This window comes from Eumetopias jubatus, unplaced genomic scaffold (assembly GCF_037043125.1).
Source record: "Eumetopias jubatus isolate StellerSeaLion01/CBP00866 unplaced genomic scaffold, mEumJub1_p1.0 scaffold_15, whole genome shotgun sequence".
NCBI classification, from domain to species: domain Eukaryota; kingdom Metazoa; phylum Chordata; class Mammalia; order Carnivora; family Otariidae; genus Eumetopias; species Eumetopias jubatus.
Genome location: NW_028274821.1, coordinates 12,767,815 through 12,786,059, shown reverse-complemented (window position 1 = coordinate 12,786,059; position 18,245 = coordinate 12,767,815). Strand labels below are relative to the sequence as shown.

The 18,245-nt window shown below is 36.2% G+C and overlaps 1 protein-coding gene and 2 pseudogenes across 2 annotated transcripts in view; 1 reads left to right on the top strand and 2 right to left on the bottom strand.

Moving 5' to 3' along the window:
• Positions 1-18,245, bottom strand: part of SMC5 (structural maintenance of chromosomes 5) — a 99,529-nt gene that overhangs the window by 75,260 nt on the left and 6,024 nt on the right. For both annotated transcript variants that reach the window (XM_088019220.1, XM_088019221.1), the window contains exons 3-4: positions 11,820-11,872; positions 930-1,092 (exon numbers count right to left, since the gene is read on the bottom strand). In XM_088019220.1, the coding sequence (XP_087875346.1) occupies positions 930-1,092; positions 11,820-11,872 (216 nt within the window). The remainder of the gene's footprint in view (positions 1-929; positions 1,093-11,819; positions 11,873-18,245) is intronic.
• Positions 7,866-8,394, top strand: LOC114219757 (thymosin beta-4-like; annotated as a pseudogene).
• LOC114219754 (complement component 1 Q subcomponent-binding protein, mitochondrial pseudogene) lies at positions 17,349-17,959 on the bottom strand (annotated as a pseudogene).

The following is an 18,245-nucleotide window of genomic DNA, read 5'->3' as shown; positions in this document are numbered from 1 at the left end:
CTATTACCATTCATAAATATCTTCAAAACATATTTCATTCAGTGATCACACTTAAGATGAAACTCATTTAAAAGAAAAAAACTGTAAGATGTGCAATATATATAAACTCTGTCCTTCATATATTATTCCCTAAAATGATAAAGATAAACTAAGGGTATGAACTGTCATCTTTCTGAGACCCTTTTAAAGTTTTCTAGGTCAATATTTCTAGGGTAAAGTGTTTATAGACATATAATAAATAGCTTGGGGATAAAAGAAAAGAGTTCCCTGGATTGAAATGATCATTAACTACCACACATCAGCTGGAATGTTAGAAGTTAAGAAAAAGGATATTTTTAACATCTACTTCTGGAGATACCGGGCATCAGCTAACAATGCTTTCAAATTTTAAAGTTTTATTGAATTTGGACTTATGTAATCAAGTCACTACTTCTGAACTGAAAAAAATGAACTATAATTCAGTCACTAGACAGCACTCAAAGAATTTTAACATTTAATGTGCATTTTCAGGATATTTTTACTAAACTTAAAAATGCACACCTATAGATTCAAGAGTTTTAGTGTATCAAGTATTTTATACAAAAACACGAGTAAGAAGTTGTTTATTAACAAAATTTTAAGTGCCTACAAATTGTTGCACATGGCCATGCAAGTTACTCTACTTAAAAACAATATAATTTTATTTCCTTTACCATTTTCTGTAGTTTAGACTTTCAACTTTTTATTAATTGAAATCTTCCAAATTACTATAATAAGATTAGGAGATGAGATGCTACCTTTTACAAAGGACTGTTAGAAAGTATTAACATTATGAGGCTTACTTTAAATAGCCTCCATTAAAATATCCCTTGAAAAGTATTTACATTCTTCTATGGCATGAAGAGGAAACACACAAAATTTTCCCATGTATACATTTAGTTCTCTCATACCTGAGGTAAAAACTGGCAAAGATTGCCCACTTGAATGTTTAAGGCTGCAACTTGCTCTTCTACTACTTTCTGGGTTGTAGATTTTTTGTTGATGAACCAAGAAGACTGATTTTTTGCCACATCAATCTCACGGGTGATTACAAGATTTCCAGAAGTTCTGAACCTAGTTAAAAAATAATTAAAAAAAAAATCTTTATGTTCAAAATACATGTATCATTTTAGAAATATAATTTCCAAAATTCTCTTGCAACAAAGGCTTCCAGACAGGATTATTATAACTTTTATTCCTTTTGATATTTTGGCCCCTCCAAAGAAGGAAACCTTGATATTTTATTGGTAATAATACATAATTAACCACATGTAAGTTACCACTTATTCAACATCACAATTATTTAAACTGTTAAAAACAAAGCCAATACTAATTTCCAAACACTGACAGAGGATTTACATAGCTGGACTTATTTATCCTTTAATTATTATTCTCCAATCACATGCGTTGACTGCAATTCAAAATGGGTTGGTATATTAAAGCATATAAAATTAAACACTGCAACTTCCTCTACTTGGAAAATATATGAATGAAAACCAATTCTTGCATAAGCAGTTCAGACATCAAAACTAGCCCGGTCATACAAGCCCATGCCTTCCTTGTCACGTACTCCACTCTGAATTCAGAGGGGACTATATCATACATCCTCTTAAAGGAACATTAAGCAATACAGAATCTGAAAGAAGGGTATTTACTTATGTCTTGCTTTTAGAAGTACTACTGCTCCACACCTCCCATCCATCTTCTTCACTGGGAACCAGCAGCATGTGGTAGAAAGATAAATTATTGGTATTCAATGGCTAAATGACAATGATAACTTGTAAATGTTGTGTACACAGACTATACTGTAAATAGAACACTCCAAACATTAAGATTTTAGAACTTAAAAAAACGGTAGTTTTAAATTTTCATCTCCAGCAGAATGACTTAAGTATCTTTCTGATCTTCTTGCTAGAAACTACAAATAATGAAATATTAAAATATGTTCATAAATGCATTTATGAGTTAGCATGAAAGTAAGTAAATCTGGCCTAAATCCCGGGGCAGGTGGAGATCCAGAAGTTGAAAAATGAAACTGGCTTTTACCGTGGGACCATTTGTCCCACCAAATAACCTTACACATTCATTTTCATAATCTCCCAGGAGAAGGATTACAGACAGGCCCCAAACTACCCAAGGTAGGGAGTCTAATAAAAATCATCCCCAAAAGACTATACCCTCAATGTAAGGGTAAACTAGAACTACTCCATCATCACCTCCATCATCACCACCATCACGTAAACTGCCTGTCTCAAACTACGGCTTGAACTGCAAAAAAACCCAATTTCTCCTAAAGACAGTTAATAACCACAAGCCAACCTAAAACAGATTAGTATACTGAAGTTACTTACATAACATACCTAAGGCTCAAAACTGCACGAACTGAGAATTGTGTATATTTGGATCCTGGATTGAAAGTATCCAATGGTCTGTTGCATAAGTTAGTGAAAATTCCCTCAGCAGGAATCTACCTTTACCCTCAAAGAATTAACACAAATTTCAAAGAGAAAGGGGCAGCTTATTGGAAACACACATACATGAAAACAAACCACCAAGAGTAAGAACTAACAGGGAGCAAGATGGCAGAGGACTAGGAGACCTGAATTTCGTCTGGTCCCAGGAATCCAGCTGGATAAGGATCAAACCATTCAAACAACTACGAACTCAACAGGAGATCGAAGAAAAGAATAGCAACAACTCTCTGAACAGAAAAGCAACCACTTTCTAGAAAGTAGGACGTGTGGAGAAGTGATTCCGAGACAATATTCGGGAGGATAGACGGCAGGGGAGGGGACCTCCGTCAGCTGCTACTGTTAAGTGCTAGAGCCGCGGAGCACAAAATCGGACCTTTTAGAAGTCTGCTCCGCTGAGGGACGTCGCTCCAGTGGCTAAGCAGGGGGTGGAACCCTCACTGGGACAGGTGGTCTCAGGACCCTCGGGGTCACAGAAAGACTGGGGGTGCCTGAGTGCGGCAGAGCTCCCAGGTATTGGAGCGGGGAAGCACCTACAGAGACAGAGCCGAGGAGTGGGCTCGGAGATTGGGGTTGCCATTAACCGTGATCTGCAGCACAGTCCAGCCACTGCTCCTCCAGCAGGGACCCAACAAGCGGCAGATCCAGGGAGACTCCCCTCCCTCCCCGGGGAGGAGCGGCACGGGAGCGCACCGCAGGGATCTGCTGGGTTTGGAGACTCCACACGGGGTCGGGTGCCAGAGATAGAAACGCTTGGTCACAGGCCATGTGAGCAGGGAGTGCGGCCGGAGACCGGGGAGAAAGGAGTGACTGACTGCTTTTCTCTGGGGGTGCACTGAAGAGCAGGGCACCGAGTTCTCGGCTCCTCCAGGTGGAGATTAGGAGGCAGCCATTTACACTCTCATCCTCCAAAGCGGTAGGGAAAGCTTGCAGGTAACAAAAGGTCCCGAGAGCAAACCGGAGCAGATTACTTAGCCCGCACCCGGAAAGGGCGGGGCAATTCCGCCTCCGGCAAAGACAAACCACGGCAACAGGCCCCTCCCCCAGAAGATCACCAAGACCAAGTTTACCGATCAATGAGAACAGCAGAACTCCAGCGCTAGGGGAATACTGAACATAGAATTCATGGCTTTTCCCCCATGATTCTCTAGTCTTTCAAAGTTAATTTTTTTAACTGTCTTTTTTCTTTTGAATTTTTTTCACTTTTTCAACCAAAATCTTATCAATCCCTTTTTTAAAAAAAATCTTTTTTTTCATTTTTAGAGTCATATTCTAACCCTTCATAGTAGTTACCCTTATTTTTGGTGTGTGTGTGTGTGTGTGTGTGTGTGTGTGTGTGTATAAGTTGTTCATTCTTTAAAACTCTGGGATACAGTTTCTAACAGATCCAAATATACCCTAAACCTCTAGTGTATGGCTTTGTTCTAGTCTCCTGCCTGAACACATTCTCTTTTTTTAAACCCTCTTCTTTCTTTCTTCAACCAGCTTATCAATTCCTTTTATAAAATCTTTTATAATTTTCACCTTTACAGTCATATTCCATCCCTTCATCGTATTAACCCTTTTTTGTACGTATGTAAGTTTTTCATTCTTTAAAATTTTGGGAGGCACTTTCTTCTAACAGACCAAAATACACCCAAAATCTAGTGTGTGGCACTGATCTATGCACCAGCCTGATCATATTTGATCATATTCTGGCTTTTTTTTGTCTTTTTCCTTTCTTTCCCTTTCTTTTCCCCCAGTTTCAGGTCTTTTCTGATTTGGTTAGTGTATATTTTCTGGGGACGTTGTTACCCTGTTAGCATTTTGTTCTCTCATTCATCTATTCTCCTCTGGACAAAATGACAAGATGGAAAAAATGACCTCAAAAAAAAGAACAAGAGGCAGTAACACGACTGCCAGGGACCTAATCAATACGGACATTAGTAAGATGTTGGAACTAGAGTTCAGAATGATGATTTTAAGGATACTAGCTGGGCTTGAAAAAAGCATGAAAATTATTAGAGAAACCCTTTCTGGAGAAATAAAAGAACTAAAATCTAACCAAGTCGAAATCAAAAAGGCTATTAATGAGGTGCAATCAAAAATGGAGGTTCTAACTGCTAGGATAGATGAGGCAGAAGAGAGAATTAGTGATATAGAAGACCTAATGATGGAAAATAAAGAAGCCAAGAAAAAAATAAACAACTACTGCATCACGAAGGCAGAATTCGAGAGATAAGGGATACCATAAGACGAAACAACACAATTGGGATCCCAGAAGAAAGAGAGAGAGGGGCAAAAGGTATACTGGAGCAAATTATAGCAGAGAACTTCCCTAATTTGGCGAAGGAAACAGGCATCAATATCCAGGAAGGACAGAGAACCCCTCTCAAAATCAATAAAAATAGGTCAACACCCCAACATCTAATAGTAAAACTTACGAGTCTCAGAGACAAAGAGAAAATCCTGAAAGCAGCTCGGGAGAAGAGATATGTAACCTACAATGGTAGAAACATTAGATTGGCAACAGACCTATCCACAGAGACCTGGCAGGCCAGAAAGGACTGGCATGATATCTTCAGAGCACTAAACGAGAAAAATATGCAGCCAAGAATACTATATCCAGCTAGGCTATCATTGAAAATAGAAGGAGAGATAAAAAGCTTCCAGAACAAACAAAAACTAAAGGAATTTGCAAACACAAAACCAGCCCTCCAAGAAATATTGAAAGGGGTCCTGTAAGCAAAGAGCCTAAAAGTAACAGAGACCAGAAAGGAACACAGACAATATACCGTCACAGTCACCTTACAGGCAATACAATGGCACTAAATTCATATCTTTCAATAGTTACCCTGAATGTAAATGGGCTAAATGCCCCAATCAAAAGACACAGGGTATCATATTGGATAAAAAAACAAGACCCATCGATATGCTGTCTGCCAGAGACTCAAAGACACCCCCAGATTGAAAGTGAGGGGGTGGAAAACCATTTACCATGCTAATGGACACCAAAAGAAAGCTGGGGTGGCAATCCTTCTATCAGACAAATTACATTTTAAACTAAATACTGTAATAAGAGATGAGGAAGGACACTATATCCTACTTAAAGGGTCTATCCAACAAGAAGATCTAACAATTGTAAATATCTATGCCCCTAACATGGGAGCAGCCAATTATATAAGCCAATTAATAACAAAATCAAAGAAACACATCGACAACAATACAGTAACAGTGGGGGACTTTAACAACCCCCTCACAGGGCCGCCTGGGTGGCTCAGTCGTTAAGCGTCTGTCTTCGGCTCAGGTCATGATCCCAGGGTCCTGGGATTGAGCCCCGCATCAGGCTCCCTGCTCAGCGGGAAGCCTGCTTCTCCCTCTCCCACTCCCCCTGCTTGTGTTCCCTCTCGCTGTGTCTCTGTCAAATAAATAAATAAAATCTTAAAAAAAAAAAAGATTAGATTCACATCTGAAGACAATGGAATTACACTTTGTATGTGTTGAGAAAACATCTATCAATGCAGACTTTTATATCCAGCAAATACATCTTTCAAGATTCAGAGCAAAAGAACATCATTTTTAAAAACTGAGCATTCCACTAGAAGATCCTTATTAAAGAAAACTTTTAAAAATATCCTCTGGCGAAAAGAAAGTGATCTCAAAGGAAATAACAAAAATTCAAGAAAAAATAAAAAGCAAGACAAACCAAAAACACGAGGTAATTCTAAACAAACATTGACAATATAAATTAATAGTAGTTATTATGTCTAAAAGAGTTTAAAAGACAAGATAAAATTAAAATAGTTCAGACAAGTTATTCAAATAAAAGTACTCTATGGTCTTTATTCAATAGGAAGATACAGACATTTCAGTCTAGACTCAAATTCAAGTGTATGTGTTAAAAATTCTAACAACTGCTAAAACAAAGAATGAATAATTTCCACAATAGTAAAGAAAAATTAAAAATCCAAACAAGGGCAAGAGAGAAGAGAAATCCTGAAAAAAAGAATAAAAAGCATGGAATAAGGCAGTAAAAATAAGTCCCAACATGTAAGTCAATCAATAAATGTAACGGATATGCGCTATTTTTAAAAGGCTATTTAACAACACCCAGCTATCCTTGTTGAAATGAGATACAAAAGGTATAAAAATCTTGAAATAAATAAAAAAAGATAATCTGGAAAACACTTAAAAAAGAAAGCTGTGAACCACACTAATGGCAAATTAAAACACATTCTAAAGGCAATGCATCAAAAAACAAAGAAGTCAGTACATAACAACAGAAACTTCAACTTCACTAGGATGATAAAACAATTTGAATCTTAGCTGCAACTAATAATGTCCTGAAGATACATAAAGCAAAAATTGACAGGACGAAGGTAATTGACACATCTACATAGAGGGAAAATGTAATACACCTTTCTCAGTAATTAAAGAATCGATCTGATGACTGAAATCAGCAAAAATATACAAGCTTTAACAATATAATTAATCAGCTTGAACTAATGGACAAACAGAGAACACTGCACAGAAGAGCAGAATACTCATTCTTTCAACCTAGTGGGTAACGATTTATGTAAGCTCACTACAAAAGGGATGCCTTGACAAATTTCAAAGGGTTGGTAACATGACCATATATTTAAATATATTACTATATATTAAACTGTGTTACCATAAAGTCATAGATTTATAGTAAAACATACAATATACACTATACGTATAATATAGCAATATATAATTCCACTATGTATTATTATACACTGTGTTATATATATTTAGTATTATATATTATATATATTACATATAGGACCATATAGTAATATATAATGTGTATAGTAACAAATATAAAGTGTAATTTTATATTTTTATTATATATTTTTTACCACAGAACTATCAAAGTGGAAATCAATCCTAAAATATAACAAGAAAATTACTACATCAGAATTTGAAACAACTTCTAATTACAAACTCAAAGAAAATGAATAGAACAGAAAAACAGGAAAATGCTATATGCCAATATTTGGGAGACAGAGCTCAAGCAATATTGAGAGGGAAATTTTTAACCTTAACTGTCTACATGAGGGAAAACAAAAGACTAAAAATCTGTACAAAAAATAGCCATTTCAAGAAATTAGGGAAAAAAAAGTTTCAAGAATTAGTAAAGGTGAGTATAGAAAATAGTGAATCAGAAAACCATGATGTAAGACAGAAACAACAATGCAGAAGTCATTCACTGAAAAGGACTAATGAAACTGACAAATCAATGTTTTCAAACCAAGGGGAAAGAAAAAAAACCAAGGAGGCTAACACTAATACAGAAGACACTTAGGTCATGCCACTTCTCTGCTCAAATTGTGGTGGGTTCACAGCTTACTCAAAATAAATGCAAAGATTCGGCGGCGGCCACTGAGCAGATCGGACTTCGCTTGTGCGCGCACCTCACTCCGCTTTCTCTGCAACCATGTCTGACAAACCCGATATGGCTGAGATTTGAGAAATTCGATAAGTCGAAACTGAAGAAGACAGAAACGCAAGAGAAAAATCCACTGCCTTCAAAAGAAACGACTTAACAGGAGAAGCAAGCCGGCGAATCGTAATGAGGCGCGCGCCGCCGATATGCACTGTACATTCCACAAGCATTGCCTTCTTATTTTACTTCTTTTAGCTGTTTAACTTTGTAAGATGCAAAGTGGTTGGATAAGTTTAAATGACTGTGCTACCCCTTTTCACATCAAAGAATCGAGAACTACTGACAACGAAGGGCGCCTGCCTCTCCCATCTGCCTGTCTGGCTGGCAGGGAAGGAAAAGAACTTGCGTGTTGGTGAAGGAACAAGCTGGGTGGGTCGACAGTGAAATCGAGAGTAAAAACCAAGCTGGTCCGGGGTGTCCTGCAGGCTGTCAAATGCAGTTTAATCAGAGTGCCTTTTTTGTTGTTGTTGTTCAAATGATTTTAATTATTGGAATGCACAATTTTTTTAATATGCAATAAAAAGTTTTAAAACCTGAAAAAAAAATAAATGCAAAGTTCTTACAGTGGCCTACAAGGCCCTATAAGCTGGCTCCTTGATATTTTCAGACCTTATCTCTTACTATTCTCCTGTTCAGTGCAAGGCAGTCACACTGGGTACCACTTCAGTCTTTTTTGGCATCTGCAGATACCGAAATGCTCTTTCCCCAAGTATCTCCATGCTCAACACCTCTCTCTTTCAAGTCTTTGCTCAGGTACTGTCTTCTGAGTGAGAACTTTTCTGATCACCCTATTTAATACTGTAAACTCCACTCTGGCACTCCCTCCCTATTCTCCTTTCCTGCTCAATTTTCTACCTGACACTAATCACCATCCAATGTAATATGTATTTTACCTTTGTATTTATCTGCCCTTCTCTCACGCCCCTAACCATAAATTCCAGAATGCTCTATCTCCCCTCCCCCTCAATGGATATGTACTCAAATATTTGAAAATGACTACATAAATGTATGCTAGAGATTATTCTATCTACTGTTCCATTCAAAGAGTATGTGACCAGTTAACACATCTGTTCAACAGCAGTAACAATTTCAACAACAAGCCATTTTGTGTTCGGTATTCCCAGCAAGTGACCACAATGTAACTAAAAGAGTTTGGGGAAAGGGAATCCTCCCCTGTAGTTCTGGCAACAGAACTCTGGTTTATGGTCACCAGTTAGATTATTATAGCTACTAGCTATTAAACACCAAAAAGTGTACCTCTTTGATAACTAAGAAAACTGGGCCTTGGTGATTCAGAGCAGAAAATCAGGAGTGCTTAACACCTGCAGCTGTCCATAAAAAGACTCTGAAACTTATATATTAACACTCCTTCTGTATTGTATAAAAATACCTGGCTTAGTGTACTTCAGTTGCAGTATCTAAGAAACCACTGTGATATATCGACAGCACCAAGGCTAACACAAGAGTATCTTGGCAATTTTTTTAAAATTTTTTTTAGATTTTATTTATTTGACAGAGACACAGCGAGAGAGGGAACACAAGCAGGGGGAGTGGGAGAGGGAGATGCAGGCTTCCCGCCGAGCAGGGAGCCCAATGCGGGGCTCGATCCCAGGACCCTGAGATCATGACTTGAGCTGAAGACAGACACTTAACGACTGAGCCACCCAGGTGCCCCATCTTTGGCAATTTAAAAAAAATATATATAATTCACATATCATATAATCCATTTTATATATACAAATCAATACTTTTTTTATTGTGGTAAAATGTACATAAAATTTACCATTTTAACCATTTTTAGATGTACTGTTGAAGGAATATGTGTATCAACAACAGTTTTTAACATATGCTCATGGTTCTGCAACCATCACCACCATCTAATTCCAAAATGTCTTCATCACCCCAAAAAGGAGCCCAAACCTTTAGGCAGTCACTCCCCACTCTCTCTCCCCCACGCCCTATCCCCAAGCAACCACTCATGTTTTCTGTCTCTATGGATTGCCAATTCTGGACATTCCATAGAAGTGGAATCACATAGTATACAGTATTTGTGTCGGCCTTCCCTCACAAAGCATGCTTCCCAGGTTCACCCATGTTGTCAGATCTATCAGTACATTCCTTTCCACAGCTGAATAAGATGTCCTTGTATGAATATATCACATTCTGTTTAGCCATTTATCAGATGATACACAATTGGGGTGTTCATAAATTTTCACTATTAAAATTAGGAAAAAGCTAATTTTGTGCAAATGAGTAAACATTCTCTAGAATAGTAACTGGATCGAAGATTATTTTATTTAAAATCTGGTATTACAGCCAAATAAGATATACTGCTTACATTCCTACGGGCATGACAGGATTCACTTCTCTATACCTTCATATTACTAAATTTTATTTAAAAATTTTTCTAAAAGGAAAAAAAATCATTTTGATTTCCTTCATAAGTGATGAGTTATAACTAATGAGTTGTGTACTTTTTATACATATTGGCCATTTATTTTACTTGGTGCTAAATTTCTTTGCTTATGTTCTGTAAGTTGTAATTTTTTACTGACTTGCATGAGACATTGGTATTTTGGTAATTTCAAGACATGTATGTGTTATTTGTGCTGAAAATGTTTTCTCCCATCTGTCACTCATTTTTAACTGTGGTACCATTATTTTCAGCTGGGTTTGTATGGAATCTAAATTTCCTATCTTCCTTTTTATGGTTCTTGGGTATCCTATTCTGCTTGAAATAGCCTTTCCCAAGATTTAAAAAATATAATTTTTTTCTATTATCTTCAAAGTTACATATTTTTTCACTAAGCCTTTAACACATCTAGTTTATGAGTCAGGTGTTCGATAAAGCTCTAAATTTATTTTAAAAAATTAAAAGCCAATTAGTTCACCTCAATTCAAGTAATTAATAGCCTATACTTAAACTGCCATCTTTACAATAAATTCTCATAGACATTTAGATCTCCCTACTTTTTCCATCCTGCTCCTCTAATTTTCTGTACTAATACCGTATTATCAACAGCTTTATAGTACACTTTAACATCTGGTACACAGATGTCTTATTCGTAATTCTGCTTTTTCAAAATCTTCTTGGTTTTCCAACACATTTATTCTCCCAAGTGAACTTTAGAATCAACTTGTAAACTTACCTGTTGATACTCTGGGTGGAACTGTATCAAATTTACATGTTAATTTGAAAGGACTGCAAATGTTGAAAATGAATATTAACTTTATGTTTCTAGGAACATAGTATACGTCTCCATCTATTCAGGTCATGGTTTTGTATCTTTCAGTAAAATACTATCATTATATTTTAATAAATTGAGTATAATCTTACCTGTTTTATTTCTATGTGTGCCTTTTTTTTTTTGCCTATTTTTCATCATTACATAAATAAAACATTCTCCCACAGTTGTTGAGTAAAAACATCATTTCCCCATACCCTATAAAATGATGAGGCTATCAGATGATCTTTAAAAGCCATTTAAGCTCAAAAATTTCATTACTTTCTATGAACACTCCAAAAAACAACACTCACTAAAAATCAACTAAAACAATGAGTTTATCTGTGTTTAAAAGACTGAAAGTACATACACTAAAGATGGTTAACTGGTTTCATCTTGAATACTGACTCTCATACATCAGAAATGGCTGCCAAGACAGGTAATTTCTTTAAGAAATCTACTGAAAGAAAAATCTTACCATTTAGATTTTAAAAGATGCATAAAAAAATAACTTGTCTGGATAAAACATCCTTTAAATAGGATTTCTAATATTTACGCCATAATGCTACATTATTACTCTTTTCTAAAGTCATCACAAAAGCATGAACATAAAGAAATTGTACAGGAAAAAGGGGTTTCAGCACTTTTAACACTTACAATTCAATTTCAACCATTCCTTTGGAACATCCTCTCTTCACAAAAAAACCAACCTAGAACAAAAAAGACAAAGTGCACTGAGTGGTGACATTCCCAGGTTATCACAGATTCAGCAAAGTCATTATTATTATTATTTAATTAAAATCCTTTCAATAACTATTTCCTCTGTCCACTCTCCTCACTTTCCCAGATTTGGGAAATGGTTTCCATTGTTTCCTCCCACAAGTAACAATACTATTAATTACCATTCACTGAGCATTCAATGTACCAGACAGCCTCTTACAAAGCTTGTGACAAAGCCAACACCCACGTAATATGACTCCAGAGTCTGTGTACTTAGCATCTATACTAAATACTCTCAGTAGAGGCAAGAAAGCCAGTGGGAAAATAGGTTCTACAATTTAATCATAGAGCTTTAACCAAATCTCCTTATTAGCACTGGAGACTTCTTTGGAGTTGCACAGATTAAATATTAACAATCACTCTAATATTACCCATCCTGTTATTAATGAGGATATAATTGTCATTTTCTTATAAAGAATACATATAGTAAATATAATTTAAGTACAATTTACATGGTAAAATAGACCTATTTAGTCTAGTTTGAATACATACACAAGCACAAACTTGAAGAGAGACCCTGGGCCTAAAGAAAATTAGATTGGATCTTCAATCAGGCTATAAGTAAGTAATTCTAAAAAAAGGTGGAAAACACACCTTGCAAATAATTATCTTTTTTAATAGTGGTAACAGCAGTGATGACAACAATTAGAACCACAACAGCGAACATTTATTAAGCATTACCATACGCTACTGTGCTAAGCAATTTATAATTTTCTTTCTTAATATTCGTGAGCAACCTTAGGAGGTATGTATTATATCCATTTTACAAATGATGAAACTGAGGCCCAGAAAGATGACAAAGGAGGTCTGTCCTCATAACCAGAAAGTACAGCTTAATGATTAAGAGTACATGCTTTAACACACACCATCCAGGTTCCAATCTCAATCCTGCCATAGAAGTGTAAGCTGCCTGACTCTAACCAGGTTAATTTACCCTCTCTGTTTTACTGTTTTACTTCCTTCATAAACAGGAAAAACAATGGCATTTTTGTAGGAGTGCTATCTGCTCATTAGCTTGCATCAATTAAAATACCAATAAGAAAAAAATCACAAGGCAGTTATTATAAAATTTATATATATATATATGTATATATGGATGGTACAGAACATGCTAGTGTTAAAATTTCATATTAAGAAATACAACATTAAAAGTATTTTCGCTGAGAACTTGTACAGCCCCTAAATGCATCTGGGGGAACCTAAAGGTCTGCAATCTCTGCACTCCACAACCTTCTTTAAACCCTACCACTCAAGTGTATGATCTGTCTTCTTCATGCCAAAAATAAATGAGAAGGTTGGTGGAAATTGTTACAAACCAATCCATTCTGACTGTACAGAGTTTGGAGTACAATCCAGCAGACCATTACACAGAGATAAGGTTTTAATAAATGATTTTTAACAATTAAAAAACTATACATCAATGTTTACAAAAATCTGGTCCCTGAAGTTATCTACTCCAACCCCCTTAACTTTAAAATAAAGAAAAACTGAAGTCTAGACAAATGGCTAAGGTCATAAAACTAATTATTAACAGAGCAGTATTATCTATGAGCATTCTACCTCATAAATGCCTCTCATACAGCATTAAAAACACACACATATTTTGAATAGGCTTATTTGTAATCTTAAGGGTATATGCTTCTATCTTGTAATCCTACATTAAATTGTAACCCTGGCTAAGAAACCTATAATACCATTTTAATAATATTGCAATATTCCCAGTTTTAGAAAAATATAAAGAATCACTTAAACTTTTACAACTATTTTACAGGTTAACTCAACTCTCAAACTCCCTTTTTAAAACATAATTTTATGTGAAATATACACCAAACATTATATATAAGCTTCATATACTGCTTGAAGGAACAGTAAAACAACCAAACATCTACCGCAAATTTAAGGAATTGAAAATTAACCGTGCACCTGACATTCCCTGTATAACTCAACACTATTGTATCCTCTCTCAACAAATGTAATCCTGACTTGATCATACTTTTGCTTTTCTCTAGTTTTGCTATATACATATATCTCCTTAAATATTCAACACATTATTTTGTGTTTTGACCATTCTATAAATAAATTCATATTACTAGTATTCTTCCAAAATAGCATTTTTCCTTAAAATTACGTTTTTGCAATTTACCCAGTGAGCTAAGGACTATTTTCACCAGTATGTAATATTCAATTTTATTTGACTATAATAGGATTTATTTAAAAACAATACTGCTATAAATATTTCAATACTTTTGCCTGGTATTAATGTACAAGAGCTGTCCAGGAGAAGTTTTGATTGGGTATATGCATCTGCAGATTCACTAGGTAATGCCATTTTCGAAGACTACAAATTTCTATTCTCACCAAGAGTGCATCACAGTTCCCATTGCTCCATATCCTTGTAAGCACATGGCATCGCCAGAATTTGTGACTCTGAGGAATATACCTTGCCAGGATTAGTGTGCAGTTCTCTGATAATTAATGAAGTTGAGTATCTTTGCAGACTCAAGTGGCCCTTGAATAACACAAGGGTTAGGAGTGCCAACCCCCTCCACAAAAATTTGCATATAACTTTTGACTCCCCTGAAACTTAACCACTAATAGCCTACTGTTGACTGGAATCCTTATCAATATCATAAGCAACTAATATATATTTTATACATTATGTGTACTATATACAGTATTCTTACAAGTACGAAAAGAACTAAGAAAATCATATGGAAAATACATTTACAGTACTGTATTTACTGAAAAAAATCCGCATATAGGTGGACTTGCACAGTTCAAACTTAAGTTGTTCAAAGAGCAACTGTATTTATTGGCTGTCTGAGCTGCCTCTTTTCTGAGGTGTCTGAGCACATATTTTGTCCTTAATTGTTAACTCTTTTGCTCATTAAAAAGTTTAAATACCGATCTTTTGTTATATGGGTTATATCCCAATTGTGGCTTGTCTTTTTCTTTATGGTGTCTTTTTTTCCCCCCCAGAGGTACAGGTCTATGATTCAACAGTCTTACACAAGCCACAGCGCTCACCATAGCACATCCCCTCCCCAATGTCTATCACCCAGCCACCCCATCCCTCCCACCCCCACCACTCCAGCAACCCTCAGTTTGTTTCCTGAGATTAAGAATTCCTCATATCAGTGAGGTCATGGTGTCTTTTCAGAGAAGTTTCTTAATTTTATCAGTATTTTCCTTTCCAACCTATACTTTTACTTAAGAAATTATTTAACCCAAAGTCACAAAGATAATCTCCTCCACACCAGTATCTCCTAAAACCTTTCTTGTCAATCACATTTAGATCCTCAATCCACTTGGAACTGATCTGTGTTCAAGGGTGAGGATAGAACTTAATTTCTTTTCCTCCTACGCCACCAACCATCTCAGTACTATTTCCCCTTCTTTTCCCCATTCATCTACAATGTCAGTCATCATAAATCAAGAGTCTCCTCGTCATGGCTTTGATCTAGGCTTTTCATTCTGTCATAGCATAGCATGTCTGATGTATATCCCACCAATACCACAGGTCCTTGTTTTTAATATAGCTGAGAAACAATATTAGTTTCAGGTACAATGATTTGACGATTCTGTACATTACATAATGCTCAACACAGTAAGCATAGTTCTAATCTGCAACCATGCGAAGTTATTACAGTACTAGTCACCATCTTCCCCACGCTACGCTTTTCACCTCCATGACTGACTTGTTTTATACCTGGAAGTCTGTACCTCTTAGTCCCCTTCACCTGTCTCACCCAACCCACCTCTTCTTCTCCTCTGGTAACCACCAGTTTGTTCTGTATTTGAGTCTATTTCTGGGTTTTTGGTTTTGGTTAGATTTCACATACAAGTGAAACATGCTGTCTTTCTCTGACTTATTCCACTTAGTGTAACACCCTCTAGGTCCATTCCTGTTGTCGAAAATGTCAAGATTTCATTCTTTTTTATGGTTAAATAATATTCTATATGTTTTCATTTACTATAACTGTGTTAAGTCTTGATACATGATAGGGCAAGTTTTCCTATTTTGTTGAATTTCTTTAGGAGTATCTGTTATTTTTGGCCATTTCTATTTTCACCTAAATTTTAGAACCAGCTTGTAATTTGCTATAGACAGTATTGGGATTTTGACTGGAATGATGCTCAATATGTATATCAATATGAAGAATGACATTTTTATAGGTCTTCCTGCCCAATACAGTATATCTGTCCATCCAATCAAACTCCAATATTTTCAAATAAAATTTTATAATTTCTAAATATAGGTCTTACAGGTCTTTTAATTTATTGGTATGTAATTTGTACTTTTGGTGCTATTGTAAATATCTATTTTTAATTGCATTTTTCTGTTCATTGTTAGTGTAGAGAAATGCAACAGATTTGTTATATCATCTTATATCTAGCAATCCTGATAAATTTCTAGATTAATTCATCAGAAGGCTTATCTGGAGTCTCTTTTGGGGTTTTCATTGCACTTTCATAAAACCTGTAAATGCCGGTTTTCTTTCCAACTTGTATCTTTTGTCTTACCTGACTATTCTATCTAGAACTTCTAGTACGGTGAATAGCAGTGCTATTAGGTAACCTTGACTTGTTCCTGAACTTGCTGTGTATTTTCACTTGTCTTTTATGTAATCTAAAAGGTAGGCATCTTCTACTCCTAATTTGCTAAGAGTTCTTTGTATCATAAATTACTGTGGAATTTAATGCTTTTTCTCTGAGAGGATCATCCAGTTCTCCTTTAAAATGTGGTATGTAAATAAATAAAAAAACATATGTTAATTTTTCTCTAATGTTCAATCTCTCATTCCTTGAATGATTTCTACCTGGTCATGATGTATTATGCAGTTTATGTATTAGATTCAACAGACTAAAGTTTTTTTTTCTTGAGATTTTTGCTCCTATATTCATAAGTGAGATTATCTTTAATCTTCTCATTTTATCCTTGATGGATTCTGGGGCCGTCATATTCTGGTACAGTCATTCTTTGTGTAAAATAGGAAATGACTGCTGTTAGAACTAATGGAAATTATCTTCGATGTTCTAAGAAAAAAGTTAACAGCTGATTTTTTTTCCTACTAAGAGTCAGTTTTGATCATTTTTATAGTTGTAGAAACCTACACACTCACAACTTTAAGAATTTAAGCTTTACTAGCATAAAGTTGTTCATAATATTTTTTATATTGGGAGGATATAGACCAATTTTATTGTCCATCATTCTGTTACACAAAAATCTAGGAACAGATTTGTAGAGAATAAAGGAATAGTAAATTAGAGGGCAAGGGAATTTAAATTTGAAATATTTTCCATGATATTAGGATGAAAACCATTTTAAAATACACATATGCCTAGCTTCAGAGTAGGTTGTTCCCTAGCCAAAGCATGCCATAAAATTAAGGTGTTCGATGTCTTGCCCGCTCTACTGGCTCTTGACAAAACCTTTGTGATCTTTGAGAAAAGTAACGTATTCCTGGTACTCCAGGTCTCTGCTAAGCTCTACCATCTCATCTGCAAAAGCGCTACCCACCTATCCACCTGCCGGGAAATCCATCAGGTGGTCAAACAAGGCCAGTCCCTAGGATCAGTGTTGAGTGTGTAATTCAGATCCTTCCACTTAAGACTCAATAATGGACTGAAAGCTCACTTCCCTTACGTCGAAAATGTCACTCTGGACCTCCTCTTCTCGCCCAGCCTCATCTTCTGGATAGGTACAGTCGAGCACCAGGGATTTCTTGCCACCAGTCTTTACAACTTCAAACACGAAATTGGGAGTGTGCCATATACTTCCAGCTCCCAACTTCCAGACATCTTGGGGAGGGATTTATGTTCGGTATCTCCTTTTCCTCCTCAATTTCATCATTCAGCAATTCAACAAAAGCTTTGTGCCCCTGGGTGTGCAGGGTGGGCTGAGGTAGTGGGGCGGGCGCAGCACTCAGTGGCTGAGTGGCCGTGGAGCCCAGCATGCAAGGCACTTGGCATATGAAAGCAGCAGCAACGCAGTAGCTGACAGGGGCAGGCCCCATAATATTCTCTCATAATCATTTAAATCTCTGCTGCATTCTGGCAATGCCCTGGTGGCACATATCCCGGCAGTTCATGAAAACTCCAGTTCTCCTGCAAGCCCACAGTAGGACTGCATTTGCTCATTCCCTCTGATGGAAGGTGTGGAATTTTAACTGGCTTTGTCCACTGAAAATGTGAGTCGAACAAATATCTATGACTTTTTGAAGAAATTGTAAGAGCCAGTTCCCTTTCCCGAGGCGGCAATCACGGGACTGTGTATTGAAATGAAGACTCCATCAGCCTAGG